General features: G+C 43.0%; 1 protein-coding gene across 1 annotated transcript in view; it reads left to right on the top strand.

Moving 5' to 3' along the window:
* The first annotated feature begins 4,877 nt into the window (after window positions 1-4,877).
* Window positions 4,878-20,255, top strand: part of Rcl1 (RNA terminal phosphate cyclase like 1) — a 44,913-nt gene continuing 29,535 nt past the window's right edge. The window contains exon 1 of the mRNA XM_048438788.3: window positions 4,878-5,101. Coding sequence (XP_048294745.1) covers window positions 4,966-5,101 — 136 coding nt within the window. The 5' untranslated portion in view covers window positions 4,878-4,965. The remainder of the gene's footprint in view (window positions 5,102-20,255) is intronic.

Here is a 20,255-nt window from a genome sequence, read left to right as displayed (position 1 = left end):
TGCCTCTTGAGTGCTCTAGCCAAGGCTGACTTAAACTCTTTCCCCCCTAGACTGGTCAGACCTTGAATTCACAGCAGTCCTCCTATTGCAACCTCCCAAATTCCAGAATTACAGGTGTGAGGCACCATATCCAGCTGATTTGGGCTATGTTTAATTAAGAAATAATGTTATGCATTAGGGTAAGGTCTAATGAATGACTATATGAATAAAATGGTCATAGTCTAAATATTTTGCATCTCCTATCAAGCCAATTCACAAATATTTAAATTGTGCTGCTCTTCTGATTTGCAATATAATAAAAATATGCTTCAGAAAAAAGCTGTGTACAAAAGAAGAGCCATAGACAATTTCTTTTCTTTCAAATTTTTGTGTATGTGTGGGTGTATGCCACATGTATGTGGGTGCCCATGAAGATCTCCTAGAGCTGAAGTTATAGGTAGTTGTGTGCCATCCAACTTGGGTGCTGGGAACTGAACCCAGGTCCTCTGTAGGAGCAGCAAGCCCCTTAAACCACTGAGCCACCTCTTCAGCCATGGACAGTTTCAGTAATGATTGCTCTCTCTGTCAGTGGGAGTGTGTTAGCACCTTCTGATCCAAAGGACATCTGGCATCTGTGCCTCTCTGTCCCTCCCTCCCTCCCTTCCTTCCTTCCTTTCCTTTTTACTTTCATTTGTGTTTATTTTATGATGAATTTATTCCAATTTTTGTGTCTTCAGGGATACCTTTTTCACAGCCTCCTCTTATAGCTTCGGAACAATGTGTTCTTTTCAGTGAGGATCACCTCAGTGTGGCTCATGTGTAGGTTAATTCAGTCATGAGCTCTGGAAGTTCAATGACACCTTTTGGATGATTTGTTCATCTGGCTACATTCAACGACTAGAGAATCTACATCTCTGAATTTTAAAGCAGGTGTAACAGAAATTCAGCACTCTTTTTGGGCCACCAACCCTGCGTCCAGCCCCACAGTTTAGCATGGGCACACCTACCAACTCCACCATCCTATCGCCAGCACACATTGCTTCTTTAAAGAGACGTCTTTCAGGGCTGGAAAGACGGCTCAGTGGTTAAGAGCACTGATTGCTCTTCTAGAGTTCTGTTCCAACATCCACATGACAGCCCCTTGCCTGCTTCTGACCTCCAAAGGCACCAGGAGCTCATATGGTACACACCCATGTACAGGCAAACATTCATACACGTAAGATAAAAATAAATCTTTTAGTTGGACAGTGGTGGCACACACCTTTAATCCCAGCACTCAGAAGTGGAAGCAGGTGGATCTCTGAGTTTGAAGCTAGCCTAGTCTACAGAGCGAATGCTACACAGAAAAACCGTGTCTTGGGGAAAAAAAACCAAAAAACAAAAAACAAAAGAAACGCTCGGTGAGTTTTTGGATATGTATGTGCTTCACGGGTTTCTTAAAGTGAAGACAAAGACTTGAATGTCTTTATCTGCATGATTTTATAGGGTTTTCTGGGTCAAGAGAGCAGCGAGAACAGTCTTCTCAGGTCACCTCAGGACACTTACAGGAAGAACTGTTCTTCTTTTCATTTTTATCATAATACAATAATAAACGTGGCCTAATTGATGTGACTCAACACCACGTAAATACTAGCTGAGTCCAGGATGTCTGCGTCGATACCAAACGTAGCAGCTTCTGGAGAAGCCTGCCCTCGGCAATGACAATGTGCTTTAGGGATTGCTGACTTAATCAGAAGGTTGTTGTGCCAGTTGTCATGTTTCCACTCTTAGACTATGGTTGTCACTATTTTCTTTATTTCTAACTCACAAGTCACACGCTTTATTGAGATTAAAGCCACATCATATACAACTCCCAGTTTTTAAAATTTCAAAGTACACATGTAGTTTATGGCTTTAAAGTGTATATTCCCCATGTTGTATCGCATTTATGTTTTTTTTTTAATTCCAGAACATTCTGTCACCCCAGATTGGAACCTCACACCGCCCATCTTTCTCAGCTTTCATCCCCTGTGAACCACAACCACTACTTTACTTTCTTTCTGTATTTTCTGTTTTATACCTGTCATATACATGGAATCTTGTGACCTTTTGTGTCTCGCTTCTTTCGTTTAGCCTAATGTTTTCTAGATTCATCCTTACTGTAGATATTCCTTTATCATTATGCGGAAACACCATTCTGTCTGTTCACTAGCCAGTGGACATTTGAGTTGCTTCTCAGTTTTGGTTTTTACAAATGAGAGTGTGGCAATGGAGGCTGAACCTAGGCCCTTGCATATCAGGTATATGTTGGTGACAGGGGGAGAGGAGTGGAGAGAGAGTGAGTACGGGAGAGACAACTATAACTAGCTTTGGGGGATGGTGTGGGAACCTAGCAGTACAAACTCCCAGGATTCTACAAGGGTGACCCTAGTGAGGATTTCTAGTAAGGGAGGGTACTGGAGCCTGAAAGGCCATCTTCTGTAACCAGGCGACTTCCAGTAGTAGGATGTCAACCCAAACACAAAACCTTCAACCTACAATCTATCTTGCCTAAAAGATGTGCGTAGTCCAACTTGCGAGCTAGCGCGGTGCGAAGACAAAATCAGATCCCATATGCAAGACTCTTCTTGTGGAAATTGACTGTGGGCATGCGCTCAGTAATATCATAGGAATATTTGTTGTAGCTTGCTAACCCCCTAATGCTCAGGGATGTGTAGTTAATTATAGCTTATCTAAATTGAAACAACACATTTGTATCACAGTAGATCATTTTCAGTCATTTATTATTGTGTAACAAACCTTCCCAAGTCCATAGCCTAAAACAGTGGCAATAATTCGTTTGTGGCTATGCAATTTAGGCAGGGCTCAGTGGAACAGCTCATCTGTGCCCCAGATGGCATTAGTTAGGGTGGCTCCAAAGACCAGTCAGAGGGTAGGTGACAAATGAAATCATCTGAGGACTTACTTGAGACCCTGTCTGGCAACGGGGACAGCTAGCAATCTTCTCTCCAGCTTTGACTTTGGTTGTATTTTCCAGCTGTGTTGAAGCCAGTTCTTTTTTTTTTTTTTCTTATAGAAGGCTCAAAAGTCTAAAAGAATAGATAGACAAGTGGAGTTTCCATTTTGACTTTGCTATTTACTGTGTTGCTCACAACAAGCCCCTTCTCCCCTTTCTGAATCTCAGTTCTCAAATTTTATGTCTGGATTTAGTCTCAACTGTCCAGAAGAAGATGCTGAGGCAGAACTTAGCGAGGACATAATTTATTTGACAGTTAATTCCAGCACATATCAGAAAGAAGTTGGGAAGAGATACAGGGAAAGAAGCCAGGAAATGATGCTTAACCAAGAAAATACCACAGTCAGTAACTGGAGCTTAAAGGACAGCACAGAGTTACCTCACTTAAGAGTAAAGGGCGCCTGGGTATAATTTCCCTGTCGACTCTAGTCAGTCATTGCTTGAAGACAGCAAATTCGAGGTGGACTTGAGTAAATCTGGAAGCAGAGATGAGGCGCTGATGGACCAAAACTGAGTAGGTTTACAAGGAAAGCAGTGAGGTCTGAACGAATGTGAACATTCTTCATTGAATAATAATGGTCTTAAGATTATTGAGTAATTAAACGAGATAGCGTTAAAAAAAGAAAGAAAAACCTCCATTCCTGGTGCGAACGCACTCCCGGTGCTTTAGTAGTCCACATAACAGCATTTAGAGGAGCCCCGGAGGGTCCTGGAGCTTTTCCAACGCTGCCCACCAGACCACTCATCTGCCTAAGGCAGTCTCACAGAATGGCATTACCATAAGCCGGTTAGCCGCCACCGCGGATTTCAGGGCTGATCCCTAAACTCTGTGCCTTTGCTTTCACTGCCACCCTTCAGAGGCTCCTCCGGGGTTTCCTGGGCACTCTCAGCCGCTTAGGATGGTCTCTCTTTTTTTTCAGCTCCCTTTCCCATCCTCCACTGTGCTTTCTGGGACTCAAGTTCTGGTGTTACCGCCCACAAACGGTTGCAAACCCAACATTAAGATACAGGGTTCCGAAATTGTTCGTCATTTGGTAGTTTTTAATAGAGGAGTGAAAACAACCCAGTATTTCGGAAGGTTTTGGAGCGCAGGCTTGGATGACAGGAAAGATGGAAAAAAGCAAGACCACTCCTCCCCCCACGCATGCACGCGCATGTATGTCTTGAAGTTGCCGCAATTGTCCATTTTGAGACGTGCGAGGTGAAAGATCAGTCTTGACACCAAACTCGAAGACTGTTAAACGAGTGGGCAGATAAGAAAGGGACAAAGCGAGGCACCTCATTACAAAATAAGCAGTGACCTCTGGTCTAAGGCTTGGGTTCTAGTTCAGGCAGCCTCTGACAGCTTTGCATTTTCCCGGGTGTAAAAAAGATTGTAGGCTGCATCTCCCGGGATTATTGCTCAGACCTAGATTGCGAGAACAACAGGGTAAACGCGCCAACCCTGTTCTCTCATGGATGCATTGGGAAAACGCGGGAGCAGCTAGCATCCTCGCCCAGCGGCTGCCACAGATGTGATGCTAAGTGCCAGGCAGCTGCGGGCACCCAAGCGGAGTCATCGCTTTCTCTAGCTCTCAGGCCCTCCCGGGAAGCAGCACACAGATAGATCCCACCGCCGTCTGGGCGCCGGGCTTTCCCGCAGCGCTACGCGTCCTGCTGCCGCGCGCTGTTGCTGGGGTCCGGGCACCGCCCTCTTTCACTATCGGCCAATGGCGGAGGGGTCAGAGCACCGCCCAGCTACAGAGCGGGCCAATGGCGGCGCAGAAGGGGCAACGCCCTACTCCCCCACTGACCAATGGCAGCGTGCCCCGGCGCCCAGGCTGCCCCAGCCAGTCGAGGAGGCGGGCAGGCGGCCGCTAGCTCCGCCCCGCTCCCCTCTGACCCGGTGTCTAGTCGCTCTGTCTTCCTGTTCCAAACCACGTGGACGCGTCGGGGGCCGCCGTGGTCCCTGTCGCGTTCCCAGCTCCCGGCCCTCCGCGGACTGCGCGCACATGGCGACCCAGGCGCACTCCCTCAGCTACGCGGGGTGCAACTTCTTGCGCCAGCGGCTGGTCCTGTCCACCCTGAGCGGGCGCCCGGTCAAGATCCGGAGGATTCGGGCCAGGGACGACAACCCGGGCCTTCGAGGTGATTGGGGAGGGGGCGTGGAGGGCGGGGATCCGGGGTCGTCGTCGCGGGGCGAGTAGGAGGGCTGGTGGTCGGGCGGAGCGAGAGGCGGGTCTGGTCGGAGCTGCGCCACGCGTGGAACGATTCCCTGCGGCTCCCGGGCGCGGGTAGTAAACAGCTACACGTTTTCCTGGCTGGCGTGTTGCTACGAATCGTAGGCGTCACCCACGCACTTCCCTCTCTTGAGACTCTTGCTTTCGCCATAAACCTCTCAAAGGAGAAAAAAATAGTTTATTGAGCCGACATGTAGTAGTGAGTGGACGGACAGACGTTTGGAGAGGAAAGTATCCCTGGCTGGTTCCCCGTTCTCGTCCAAAGCAGGTCTCTGAAACCACTACCCCCCTTGGACACCAGTTCTTGTAGCCATTGTTTCTTGGCCCCCCACATCTCTTCGGGAGTATATTACAAAATTTTATTTTTAAATGATGTGCTTGTTTCTATTGGTGACTGATGTGCGCAGTAGAGGAGCTTTGAGATGGGTTTTTGTTTTGTTTTTGAAACGGGGTCTCATATTGCCCAGGCTGGGCTCAAACTTGTGTAGCTGAGGTTGACCTTCAACTCCTGTTCCTTCTACCTCCACCTCCCAAGTGTTGGGATTACAGGCCTGCTACATTTCGCTCAACTGAGAAAATTTTAATTCTTAGATCTAATTGTCTTGACTTCAGGAAAAGGAACACCAAACAGTAAGCTATAGGCTTCAAGTTCTTTTATTTATTTATTTGCTCCACAAAGGCAGATGGGTTAAACTTGTCATTTGGACCCACATCTCATTAAATGGTTTTGGTTTTCAGCTGTTCCCCTAGAATTTAGAATTTAGGTACATGTTCAAAAGTGTCTCTTTAATCTTAAGGGACACATTAAGACAATTGAATCAAAACCTTCTTGTAGCCTGAAGGTAGAGAGGGTCTGGAGTTGGTTCAGGAGACTTTCTGGGTCAGGCTGATGTGTTTAACTCTGTAGAGCCTCTTGTAATAGATGGCTAGACCAATTTCATTATCTGTCTGAATATATATATATATATATACACACACATATATATCTCATATATATATATACACACACACACATATATATATATATATATATATATATGATAGTTTTGTTTCTGCCACTCTTGAAGTTTTGTGATGGAAACAGAAGGCTAGAAAGGAAGACACTAGAAGGTTTGGTAAGGTCAGGGTTAAGTTCCTGTCCTCCCTATATTGCTGGAGAAGACATTGGGCTTGGAGACACCTATAATCCCAGCACTCAGGAGGCTGAGGCAAGTGGGTCTCTGTGAGTTAAGAGACTAGCCTGGTCTACACAGTGAGTTCCAGGCTAACCAGGGCTACATAGACCCTGTTTAAAGAAAAAAAAAACCGAACAACAACAACAAAAACAGATTAACAAACCAAAACTGAAAGCAAACAATCAAAAAAAAAAACCCTCAAAGTTGAGGCGGAGGCACTGAATAGTTAGTGCTCTTTTCCCTCGAATCTCTCACCACCCCCAGTTTTAAATCTGATGCTTGGGAAAAGTTATTGCTTGGTCTGCCTTGCTGTGTTTTCAACCCCGGATTAGCCTGGAGACCTTGTTTCTGCTATGACCACCGGGTGCAGGATTTAGCCCAGGTGGGCTTTCTTTCACAAATACAACGCTCATAAGATACAATTCAGAGTTGACTCTTGATCGGTGCCTCCCAGTACAGTAGCCACGTTTCCACGAACTTGAAGGGAACTCACGTAGGAGCACCTGTTTCTTCCAAAAACAGGACTTGACCCTGGCGTTTTTCTGAAAGGGTAGGGGATGTGGTACCTGGGGAGGTGGTTATTTTATGGGATGCGCCATTGTCAACTATTGTTCTCCTTACCTCATGTCTTAGGGTTCTGTTGTTGTAATAAAAGACTTATGTCCGAAAGGAACATGGGGAGGAAAGGGTTTATTACAACATAAGTTGTAGTCTATCAGGAGGGGAAGCCAGGGCAGGAACTCGAACCAGAGACCAAGGAAGAATGCTGCTTACTGGCTTGCCCAGTTTGCTTTCTTACTACCTGCCCAGGGGTGGCATCACCCACAGTGGGGTTGCCACCCACACTTATCATCAATCAGGTATATGTCCCGCAGGCTTACTGATAGGCCAGTTGATGTGTTGGGTGCACTTTCTGAATTGAGAGCCCCGTCTTCTCAGGTGACACTGATTTGTGTCGAATTGACAGAAAAACCTAACCAGCCGCCTCCTCGATGTACTAGTATAATAGAGACCGCCACCTAAGACCTTGTGCTGAGTCAAGGGCTTAGGAACCTTCTAGCTAGATACTTGTCTGTTGGGGAATATTATTTTCGGGTGTGTGACTTTTGTTTACACTGCATTTGTTTAACTCTGTGAAGCTGTGCCTGTCTAAAATAGACATTGTGCCTGATGGTCCTAATAAAGAGATTAACGGCCAATAGCGAGGCCGGAACAAGGATAGGTGGGACTGGCAAGCAGAGAGTATAAATAGAAGAACTCTGGGAGGAGGAGAAAGAGCAAGGAGCAAATGAGTGAACAAGGAGAGGAGGACACCACAGACCAGCCGCCTAGCTACCCAGCAAGCCATGGAGAAATAAGTAAAGAAACGTAAACAGAAATAGAGAAAGATAAAATCCCAGACACGAAAGATAGTCGGGATCCTTTAAGTTAAGAAAAGCTGGCAAGAAACAAGCCAAACAAAGACCAGGCATTCCTAATTAAGAATAAGCCTCCATATGTGATTTATTTGGGAACTGGGTGGTGCCCACCCCCACAAAAAGCCAAATGAGTAAAACATCCTATAACACTTGTCTGTCTGGTTGCTTACAGAGGGACCCAGATACATATCTCTATTTTTATTTGTAGACGTAACATGAATGTTAGTACGGAAACAGGTTAAGTGTGCATAATATACACATAAACAAACATGTATGTAGCCTCAGACACATGATTTGGGTAGTCAAATCCATGGGAACTTCATCTATCTCTGTCTGCCTCTTCTTGACTCGGATTACGGAATTTGGAAAATAACTCGAAAATAACCAATATAGTCTCCAGCTGAAATGCAAAAATCAATCACATTCCCCAAAGGTGCTTAAATATTTCAAAGGGAGTGCATTTTGGAGGAGGCATGCCTCGGAACCATTCAGAAGGTGATTGAGCCTCATGTGCACTGCTTTGCGGTAGCGGGGTATAGGTATAGGTAGAAGTTGGTCGCCCTTGCGCTCAGGGGGCTTGTTCTCTACAGGAGGAACTTGAGTGGAATAGCATGAAGTAGCAAGGATTTAGTGTAGTGGAGAGACTCATTGGAGCCCAAGTTGTAAGGAAGACAGACTTTCTGGATGTCCTTCAGAAAGTGATAGTGGAAATGGTAGCTGTGGGGATCATCACAGGTGAAAGAAGCAGTTCTCTTAAGCAGTTTACTTTATTTTTTATCATTTTGTATCTGTGTCAAAGAATGTGCTCTCAGGTTGTCCTCTGACCTCTATTAGTATGCGGCTATATATACATACCCACCCCATACACACATAAAAAAATGTTAAAGCAAGATCCATTTCTGAGCCTCAAGTTTTTTTTATCAGTAAAGTGGACTCAAGTAGTCCTGCTTTGTGAGATTCTTATGGGGACTAACTAATACTTGGTTGTCATGAGCAGGGCCCAGTGAGCAGGAGGAACAGATGCTGATGGTTTATTGTGCTGATTCTACTGAACAGTGGGTAAAGTTGTGCTGTCTAGTGTAACAAGCCTTTCTCTCACCATTGGAAACTCCGAATATTTCAAGAGAAGTATGTTGTTCTTTGAAGTTCCCTTTTAGGTGATCAGTTCTACATATTTGCAGATTGTTGGTAGCTTTGCCCTCTGCGATGTTGACAGTATTTAGAGACATTTTGGGGTATCACTGGGGAGAGCCCAAGAAACTGCTAATACCCTACAATAATGTACAGAATGGACCTCACAGTCAAGAATTATTCTGTATATTAGTAGCAATTGTATTGAAATGTCAGTACTGGGGTTTAAAAACTCTGAGACGTTAATAATTAAAGCTTTTGAGTTATATTGCAATTTTTTAAGAGTAATGGCAGGTATTATTAGAACTGCCTAAGGAATTAGACATGACAGTATTTATCTCTGTGACCTATCATAGAGAAGAAGGCTGCAGAGGAAGACCCTGGGTTTCAGAAGTGGATGAGAATTGGGTCATGTCCAAGCCCTGAGACTTCAGACAGAGAAGTTGATATGTTAAATAAAATTGCCCTTTTTCTGTATATAGAGGTTAAATAATGAGAAGAAATTGGACTCCAAAGAAAGGTGGTTCTGGAATGGTTCCAGTTAACCCTTCAGACACACCCAGTATGGTGGCACACAGTTGCTTTAACCCCAGCACTCAGAAATGGAGCCAGGAGGTTAGCGGGGTCAAAGGACAGCCTGGGTTTCTTGGTGAATTTTAGGTCAGCTAGGCCAACGTTGCTCAACCTGTAGGTGGAAACTTCATGGGGGTAGGGGTCAAACGTCCCTTTCGCAGGGGTTGCCTAAAACTATCGGAAAACACAGATATTTACATTATGGTTCATAACAGTAGCAAAATTACTGTCATGAAGTAGCAACGAAAATAATTTTATGGTTGGGGGTCACCACAACATGTGGAACTGTAAAGGGTTGCAGCATTAGGAAGTTTGAGAACCACTGAGCTAAGCGAAGTAGCCGGAACATGTCTAAAAATACCAAAAAAGCAAAAGCAATGAAAGTATAACCGTACACAACTTATATTTCACTTTTGAACACAACCAGTTATACTGTCTCATTGTATTCTTCGCGTCAAAGAAGAAGTAATATTTCTGTTGTTGTTTCTGTCATTTTATTGAAAGTAAGATAGCCAGGATAGTTAAGTGAGTTGATGGGTTTAAGTGTCTTATTTCATGAGGGCTACAGTGTTCGGCCAGCTCCGGCCTGAGCGGCTTCTTTTCCTGTTATACACTTGGATATTCTTCATTGGCACGATATAGTACCTGTTCCAGCTAACTTTCTTTTTCCCCTGAGACAACGTTTCTCTGTATAGCCCTGGCTGTCCTGTAAGTCACTTTGTAGACCAGGCTGGACTGGAACTTAGGGAGATCTAGAGATCTGCCTGCCTCAGCCTCTGAACGCTGGAATTACTATGTATACCATTACATCTGGCTTGTCCAGGGGTCTTTACTTCTGGATCTCACAAGGGCTTAAGGAATTGGTCTAATGAGTTCTGTGTGATGTGGGGGTTAAGTAGAGAAAGCCGCATGAAAGGTAATTGTTGAATCTCCTAAACGAGGCACTTGGTTTGGGTAAAATTGATAAGTGTAGGTCTGATAAGATTGCTGTTAGCAGGCTGCTCATATGTTCAGCTTCGGAGTCCTCTTCTGGAAAGTTAGAAGAGTTACTTGGGCTGGTGGAAATGGTATACATGGCTTGAGTAGACATTCTGAAGTGGGAAGGTTAAACAGTTTTAATCGAAAGAACCCTTTAGGATGTGCCAAGGAAATGCTACATGTGGTTCTTTGAGAAGGAAAACAGTCTTTGGTTAGCCAGCACATTTAGGGGTTAAACCTAGCTGCTTGTAAATTAGATCTTCTAAAAGGAAGGCGAACCTATAATTTTTTTTCATTATGATTTGATAATTGGAATTGTTAATAGATAACAGGATTGGAGTGAGCCAGATGACAGATAGTGACATGTAGAGGTTGCATATTGTCCTGTTAATTAGTGCTTCTGTTGGTTGTTAATATGTGCTCCCAGGTGGTGATCTTTGGCTGCCCTAAACAAGACCTACCAAACATGTCAAGAATCTGAATGGCCTGTTTTCTGTTCTAGCTTAGATGCTATAAGAACTGTATTTGGTTGGGAGTATGCACCATTTTTTTTTTTAACTAAATCTTTCTTTTTGAGATCATTGTAGGTTCATTAACAATTGTAATAAATAGAAGATTCTTGTACTACTTTCCTAATGGGACCATCTGTTCAAACCAATAGTATCACAACCAGGGTATGCACATTGACATGGGGAGCTATAGAATGTCTTCACGGCTGTAAAACGTCTCCATATTACCTGGTTTCCATGTGTCCATACAGACCACCCCAGAGCTCTGGCCTGATGTGAGGGTTTCTCCTGGTATGAGAATGACACCTCTTCATATGAGCCAGGCTCTGAATTTGGTACCAGAGCTTGTGGGACAGGTCAGTCATTCACACAGTAGCTACTTTGTGGAACTCAAGAGTGTGAGATTCTCTACTACCACCAATTAAAAAAGGGTGGGGGAGTTATGAGAATTCTTAATGGGTAAGAGCTAGAGGGGGCTCCCGCCTACCCCCCCACCCCTGCACGGTTCATGAGGTGGGGTTTCTGAGGCACGTAGACCAAGATCTGAGGCATATTTGACTGGTCTAGGAACCCCATCAGTCTTGCCAGCTGAGACCCATCAAGGATCTAATAATGCCCCAGTTTTTAAAAGACTTAGATTCCTTCATGCCGATTACATGGTTCACTGAGACTTGGAACTGAAGACCATAGTGACAGGTGGTGGGACAGTCAAACTGGACGGCTTCGGTTTGGTCACACAGCTGTGGTTCATGGTGGCAGCGAGCTGAAGTTCTGCCGTCTGCCTTGGCAGCGCCTCCTGTACAAAGTGAAGCTTTGATCTCAACAGACTGTAGAAGATGACCGGCCTCGAGATGTTTCTTTGCCCCAGGGGCCCTTGCCAGTGTAGTCGTTGGTATAGATGGAAGCTAGCGGTGCAATACCTGGTAATGTAGGTTCTAATCACCCAATCAAACCTCTGCCTCCCTAGCCCTGCCTCACTGACATAATCTTCATAAGGACGGCAATTCTCAGGCATTCTCCCTTCTCCACACTTGAGTGCGGTGAAACCGTTTGAGCGGACAATCCTGCCTTCCCCTGAAGCCACTGAGACTCCTTCAGCTTCTTACAAAGAATATTTTACTGCCTTGAATGACACTCACATCCTTCCTCGTGAGATTTATCCTCCTGGCTCCTAGTTCACTATACTGTACACTTGAGAGTATATTCTCCTTACCTACCTGACCTGTCCTGATACTGCCCCTCCCCCAGGAAACTAACAAATCGGAGGAAAAGGGGAAAGTTGCTGGTATTGTCCCTTTGTGCTCACATCTATTTGTCTCCCTTCGCTCATTCCTTCTACCCTATTCTCTGTTTCCAGTTTCGTTGTTCAGAACCTGGGTGTGGTGATGTAAGCCTTTAATCCCGAAACTCAGGAGGTAGGGCTCTGTGAGTTCAAGGCCTGCCTGGTCTACAAAGTGAATTCCAGGACAGCCAGAGCTGTTACAGAGAAAGTCTGTCTTGAAAAACCAAAAAAATAAAATATATAAAAAAGGTTTATGAATGAAATTATAGAGTATACAGGGTACATACTTCATTCAGCAGCAACCTCTCAGGGGTTTCTTTGTGATACAACAAGGTTATATGCAAAATTCATACCTTAGAATCTTTATTCTAAATTACTAAAAACAAAAATCATGATGCTTATGAGTTTGTTGGGTTGTATTCATTATCCTTGGCAGCATACAGCTTGTGGATTGTAGTGTGACCATTAAGTTTTTATTTTTTAATCAAGTTTGATCCTTTTTTAAAAAATTCCTAAAATGGGCAATGGTGGGGACACGCCTTTAATCCCAGCACTTCAGGGGCAGAGGCTGGCGGATCTCTGAGTTCAAGGCCAGCCTGGTCTACAAGAGCTAGTTCCAGGATAGCAGGACTGTTGTACAGAGATAACCTGTCTTGAAACACAAAAAACCAAACAGACAAAAATTCATGAGTACAAAAATGAGAGTATTCCTTTCTTGTTCTCATTTTTAAATTACCTTTGAAGAACATCTGGCTCACTCCTAATTTTGAACTGTTCTACAAAAATTGAAAGATGGTAGGGTTTTTTTTTTTTTTTTTGTTCTAACATGTGGGAATTTTTTTTTTCTGCGTGTATGTTTGTTTATTGTATGTGTGCCTGGTACCCTCGGAGGGCAGAAGAGGGCATCAGATCTGGAACTGGAGTTACAAATGGTTGTGAATATTTATGTGGGTGCTAGGAATTGAACCAAAGTCCCTGGAAGAGCAACCAGCGCTCTTAATCACAGAGCCATCTCTCCAGTCTTATGCAGACTAGATTTTATGAGGACGCAGTCTTCTTTTTTCTGGTTGCATACTAGCTGCCTCTTTCATTCTTTTAAGGTGGTGCCAGGTTCTTTTAGTCTGGACACCATTTTATATTCTCATCAGCAATGTACAAGTGCTGTGGTTTCTCACCAGCAATTGAAATGCTTTTATTTTAGTCATTATGGGCCATGCTTATTATGTAGTCATTTTTCATTGTATTAATTTGCATATGCCACCATATATCTAATGTTTTCTGTAAAACGTCTTTTCATGCCATTGCCCATTTTAAAATATAATTGTGTGTATTCTTGAGATTTCTGGATATAGCTCAGTGGTAGAGCATTTGCCCTGAATATTTGAGGTTCTGGTCTTCAACACCCCCCACATCCATGGTTGTAGAAACGGGGAGGGGGTGGACTAGGGTCTTAGTTTCAGTGAGTTTCTCTTGTTGTAATTTAATTTCTGCTTGTATTTTTATTTCACTCTCCAGTTTTGGGTTTGCTTTTTGCCCCTAGCTTCTTGAGGTGAAGTTTTGAGAAAGATGTCTCTTTTTTAATAAAAGCATGTAGTGCACAAAAAATGCACCATACAGTAGTGCTTTAGCTGAGTCCCACACATTTTGGTATGTTGTGTTTTTGTTTTCTTTCAGTTTAGTGTGATTTAAAATTTTTCCTTGGAGACTTCCTTTGATCCATGGGTTATTCATTAGCATGTTTGATTTCCTAGTATTTGGATTATTTCTTGTTTTCTTTGTGATACTGATTTTGACTTTATTATGGTATGAGGATATCGCTATGATTTCAACTCTTAAATTTGTTGAATTTTAAGTCTATTTTGGTATTACTTTTGTGGTCACTTAACAAATGTATATTCTGCTGTTGTTGGGTAGACTTTCTGTTAAGAGCCTAGACAGTGGTAGGTCAGTGTTAGTTGGGACACACCTTGGCCAGGAATGCTTAGCTGTGTAGCCTTGGCCCTCTAAATTTTGATCTCATTTTACCCCTTTTCCCAATGTGGCCACATGAATAAATCTCCTTTTCTGCTTTCCCTTTTAATTGGCTCTTTTTATTCTGTTTTGTCTTTTTGAGGCAGGGTTTCTCTGTGTAGCCCTGGCTGTGCTGAAACTCACTTTAGAAAGGGTTGGCCTTGAACTCACGAGATCCACCTGCCTCTGCCTTCCAAGTGCTGGCATTAAAGGTGTGCACTGCAACCACCTGGCTAATTTGACTCTTTTAAGTGACTTATTGAGGATGGGTGGGTAGACTTGACTTGGGTAACACTGACCCTAATCCCACAGTCAATGACAAAGGTATCATAATACTTGTGTTCAGGTACCCCTTCCAGCCCAGACCTGTGCCACTCCACAGCCATACCACGTGAGCACTGCACCGTCAGAAAGGGAAGGATACAGGAAGGCATTTTGAGAGACAGCACATTCATGGAACTTTCAGTATTTTCTTGAAATCATTGTTTTATGAGTCATTATTGTTGGTCTCTTACTTAATTTGCAAACTAAATATAGATATATAATATATGGAGAAAAAATCTATTGCATTCAGAACTCAGCACTGCCTAGGTGTTTTTACACTGATTTCCCCAGGACTGTGGAAGATTTCTCTATTCTTGAACTAAGGCTTCTATTTTAGAAATAACCCTTTTGTTAAAATTAGTAAACTCACCATATCTTTCAAAACGGAATGAATAGACCTGAATTTTGTCAGATTTTTTTCACACTAGGCTACTTGATTTCCTGTATTTGTGTGTTCAGTGCTGTGGTGACCTAGACATTCTTGTGTTTCATCGACAGCGTTTCTTACTAGAAAAGAGACATTTCCCGCCAAGCTGACTAAGATGCATCCTTAGTCCCAGTAGGTAATTAAAAAAATACGTGATGATGTTTGTGCTTAGGTGTTATTTGGGGGTTTTGATCTGCTTTCATTAAATGAGATTAGCTTGTACTTTTAACTCACTTTTGAAAATTAATGTTCGTTATTGTCTTGCTGGAGCCCTCTTTATATGTTCTTTTTTGTACTTTGGAAGATGCGATTTGCAAATAATTTTATTTTTCTTTGAATGTTGAAAAGTGTCCAAGGCCTTCACCACTGTTCTTCAATATTGGTGCCTTTTCTCCTTCTCTTTGCTTTGTATCTTTTTATGTCTTCTGTTTTGTTTTGGGTGCTAGCTTCATTAGAAGTGTAGTAATGGAGACTGGTTTGTGGTAAAAGGTCTCAGTCCTTGGGGAGCTTGGCACTAGCTTCCTGGTGAAGTCTTGCAAGCATGACAGCGTGAGTTTGATCCCCAGCATCCAAAACCAGGGCTGTTGGTTTTAGTTTTTTCATTTTATTTTATTTTATTTATCTGGCTTTTATTTATTTTATTTCTTTATTTCATATAAGAAAACCAAAATACACAAAATTTGCATGTGTGAGACAAAAGTTGTGGTTTCATCTTTTTGTTATAAAAGTAATAGTACTTTGGGGAAATTATTTTTATTGGTGAAAATGTAAATAATTGGTGTAGATTGCACACCTTAATTCGTAGACCACAGAACATCCCCATTTTCCAGACTTTCCCATAGTGCTGTATTTACTATTTCTTTTTGTTGTTGAAATTTTTTTTCTGAGTTTATTATGGTAGTTTTGTATGCATGCCTACTACCTAGGGAGGCCAGAAGGGGGCATTGGATCCCCTGGAAATGGAGTCACAGTTGTGAGCTGCCAGGTTGGGTTGGGAATTGAACCCAGGTCCTTTGCAGGAGCAGTCCGTGCTCTTAACTGTTGCGCCACCTCTCCAGCTCTTCTTTCCCGTTCCTAAGCTCTCAGTTCATCTTGTTTCTTGCTTTTCCTTCTAATTTATAAAATTTTCGAGTGGTGACTTTTGCTGTAGAAAACCCTCCGTATACTTTCCTGATTTATGTCTCTGTTGAGGATATTCTCTTCTGTTCTGTAGCTTTTCCTTTGTCTGTTTACAATCTAGGGAAAATGTCATGTTTCTTTAAGAATTATGCAGGTCAAGAAATTATAAAATGTTATCTCGTATATAAAGGAAATTCTTTTCTAAGTAATTAGACATCTCTTAACTGAGGATTGAGTGTGTGTTTGGAGTTTCTTCCTGACTTTACGTAACCATTTATTGTCTTGTTTTCTTGTTATTTTCTAAAGAAGTTGAAATCACATTGAATATGTTCCTTTTAACTCTTCTTTTAATATAGTTTGAACATTTCTTTATGCAATTGAATATCCCTTTAAACCTTATTTTCTTCTCTTTCCATTTTTAAAAGAAATATCTCTACCGTGTAGCCCAGGCCGATTTGAAACTCTTTTTCCTGCCTCAGCCTCCTGAGTTCTGAGATTATAATCACATCCTGCAGGTGAGGCTTTAAAACATTCTTCATATCTGAAAAATTGGATGAAATAATTTTTTAACTTTTAAATTGTGTGGAAAAGGTATTTAGATTTTATGTGAAATTTTATACATTTAAAAATCCATGCACATGGTTCAAAGTTTAGAGAGAAGAAAGGAATAGTCTGTCTTGTAGTCTCCACTCTGAAACAGTCGTCTCAATAATTTGTCTTTCCCAGCCCCCCCCCCACTGTTTTTACATAGTCATCTGCATGGCTTTAGAGCTTTTCTTGTTGTGCCTTGGAGGGGACTCACACTAGTTGAGTATATCAGAGGTGTCATTGATTTCAAGGCTGTGGTGTGCTGTGAACATGCTTTGAGCTAGCCAGCCTTCTGAGTTTGAGGCCAGCCTGGTCTACACAGCAAATTCCATAGTAGCAAGAGTCTGTGTGTATATTTATTATTAGGACACTGTCTGGAAAAAAGCAGAAAGGGACTGGGGGAATTAGCTCCTTCATTTTACCTTTTGTTATTTTATTTTTTTGAGACAAGGGTTGTCTGTGTATCTCAGATTGACCTTAAAGTCCTCGTCCTCCTGCCACAGATGAGGATGTGCATGACTCTTTTATAAAGTGTAAATTTGGATCTTCAAGATGGCTCAGTGGGCAGAGCTGTTTGTAGAGCGCAAGCCTGGCGACCTACACCCTATCCCTAGAATACTCATAAAGGTGTGGAGAGACCTGACTCAACAGAGTCTCCTCTGATCTTCACACACCATGGCATACATGCATGCATGCACACACACATGTGGTAAATTTAAAACATTTAAAAGAACCCGAGAAATACTTTAAGACATAAAACAGTGCTTAAGAGATTGTACCATGAACTGTGTGACCCCCCCCCCCCCCCAGGTAAAGAAGTAAAACCTAGTCAGCATCTGTACACTGGTGTCTCTGATGGTGGCCACATCTTGCCCTGCGTTATGCTGTGTATTCCCACACAGTGCAGTGGCATCGTGCTTGGGTTTGAAATGTTTCTCCTAAGGTTTCAGCCACCTGAAGTTTTAGACACCAAGGAGTGATCCAAAGGGAAAATTCCAGGCAGGGAGGTTAATGGGGAACACTCCTGGGCGGCTCTGCTTATGTGCCTGGGGAATTGACTCCACTGTTAGGGAATTTGATCTTTTGCACCAGATGATGGAGCTGTACCTTCACTGCTGGGAAGACTGGAACTAGCGAGTCTGGCTTTCTAAAGCGTGTTTGCAGTGACCTGGGATGATCCTGCCTGGAGGTCTTTTGAGGTGCCATTCTCTTCCTACTCATGTTCCTGCCAAGTGATCGCTTCTGACTGAGGTCATGATTAAGGGCACCCGTGGATTGCAAAACAAAATGATTTTCAAGTCCCTCCCCCCTGCTCTTTTTTTTCCTTCTCTTCCTTCTTTTTCTTAATCTATAAGATCTAAGGAAGCTTTAATTTTAGGCTTCATTCGTGAAAGCCTCTTCTCTAGAAAGCTTGGACAAATAAAATGCTTGCTTATTTTCAGAGTACTTTGCGTTTACTATAAACCTAACTAGGAAATGGCATTGTAATACAAATTGTGCCTGTTTTTAGAAATAGAATGTTCTATAGAAGTAACCAATTCCATCCTTCACTTTCAAGTTTTTGTGATGCTACCTGTAGAAGAACTTATTGCACATGCATGTAAAACTGAAGCTAAAGATCCTTGAATACCCTTGCCATACCCTTTCTCCTTGAGACATTTGTTCTAAGATATGCCCCATCCCCCCACCAAGCCCCCCATCCTGGTTGATGCCTGACCTACACGTAGTATTGAGTTCTATTTTTGCATAGTTCTGTTCTTATTTTAGACAGGGTCTCACTGTGTAGCTCAGGGTGTTTGTTGTATATTACACACTGAACTCGAACTCTTGAACCTCCTGCCCAAATCTCTCTAGTTCTAGGATTGCCAGCATGCACCACTATTCCTTGTGCTTTTTTCTCTATGTATGATTTCTGTAGTATGCAACCACATTGCTAGCATCACTACCCTTGTACTTTAGGGTCGTCGTTGGTTAAGGTAAAGAAGCCTTGAACAAAGTGCTATGGTACCACAGCTGTGGATCTAATGATAGCTGAAATGACTTACTATACCAATGGCTAGGTGGAAAATATGACTTCCATATGCTAGATAAATGTAGGATTCGTGTCCTGGAAGGACAGAAGAGAATTGTTTATTTCTAGACCTTTCCATTTAGTATTTTCACTGTCATTGACTGGTAGTAATTTTTTAAAAACTTAAATTTATTTATTTTGTATGTGTGCATGTGGCAGTCAGAGGACAACTTGTTGGGTGGGGCCCAGGGATCAAACTCAGTCATCAGCCTTGGTGGCATTGCCTTTATCTTCTGAGACTTCACAGGTTTGACTGGTAGTAATTAAAACTGAAAAATCAAGCTGGCATGGTGGCACACTCCTTTAATCCCAGCACTTGGAAGTTCCAGTTCAAGGCCAGCCTGCTCTACAGAGCGAGTTTCGGGACAGCTAGAGTCACACAGAGAACCCTGTTTTGAAAAACAAAAACAAAACAAAACAAAACTCTGGAAACTTAAACCACTGATTGGTTGTGCTCTACTGTAGGCATTCTGTTCTTATTGAAAGGGAATGCTGACTGAGACCATTCAAGTGCTTGCAGAATCCTTCCTTCTGAAGTACAAGTCAGGTTTCCTAGGGGAAAGGCTTGGTTGTGAGGTGTTAAGTGGAGAAGCAACCTCGTCATGGTGTGGTTAAGGACATAGTCTTTGGCAGACAGGCAGGCTCAAATCCTGGCGCTGTGGTTGCTGTCATTTGAACAGGTTAGGCTAGTTGGCAGTCTTGGGTTTCAGCCTTTTTTTTTTTTTTAAGTGGTAATAATGCCATTGCCTTGTGATAATGAAGATTAAATGGCAATGTATGGCTGAAAGTAAGCCTCCAGTAATACCAGTAAGTTGTGTTCACCATTTTTGTCTGTTTTAAGATTTAATGGTGTCTTTCTCACTTTTGGTTTGGTGCTCTGTATATAGATTGCAGAACCTGCTATGTGAGGAGCTGTAGGGCCACATGGAGTAGCAGGGGCAGGGCAATGGGAGCTGCTGAGATCGATGACCTGCTCTCTTTGGGATCAGTTCATGTGACTTCTGGGATGCTGGTTCGTTAAAGGGGTGGAGTCTGTCTAGGAGGTTAAAATTAGAGGAGAGGCAGGGAGAAAGTTCTTCCTGTCTTCTACTCTGCTGGTGGCTTTGTTTGGTCTCACTGGGGAGTTGACTGGCCTGGAACTCACTCTGCACCTAGGCTGACTCCAACCTCACAGCAATCCTCCTGCCTCAACCTTCCAAGTGCTGAAGTTGCAGGTGTGAACTTGCCGTGCCTGGGTTTTGACAAGTTACTTGGTTTTAGATAATAGCTGTTAAAGCAAAATTGAGAGGCTGGGCTGATGGAGTGGACTTGCTGCTCTTGCAGAGAACAGTGTTTGCTTCTGAGCACCCACATGGCGGCTCACAACCATCTTTAACTCTAGTTCCAGGTGATCTGACATCCTCTTCTGGCTCCAAGGGAACCTGGTGCTTGCTAGAGCAAGTACTTCACCTACTGAG

Source organism: Myodes glareolus, chromosome 7 (assembly GCF_982192425.1).
Source record: "Myodes glareolus chromosome 7, mMyoGla1.1, whole genome shotgun sequence".
Taxonomy (NCBI): Eukaryota; Metazoa; Chordata; class Mammalia; order Rodentia; family Cricetidae; genus Myodes; species Myodes glareolus.
The sequence above is the reverse complement of the archived record's forward strand: the minus strand, read 5'-3'. Positions and strand labels throughout refer to the sequence as shown.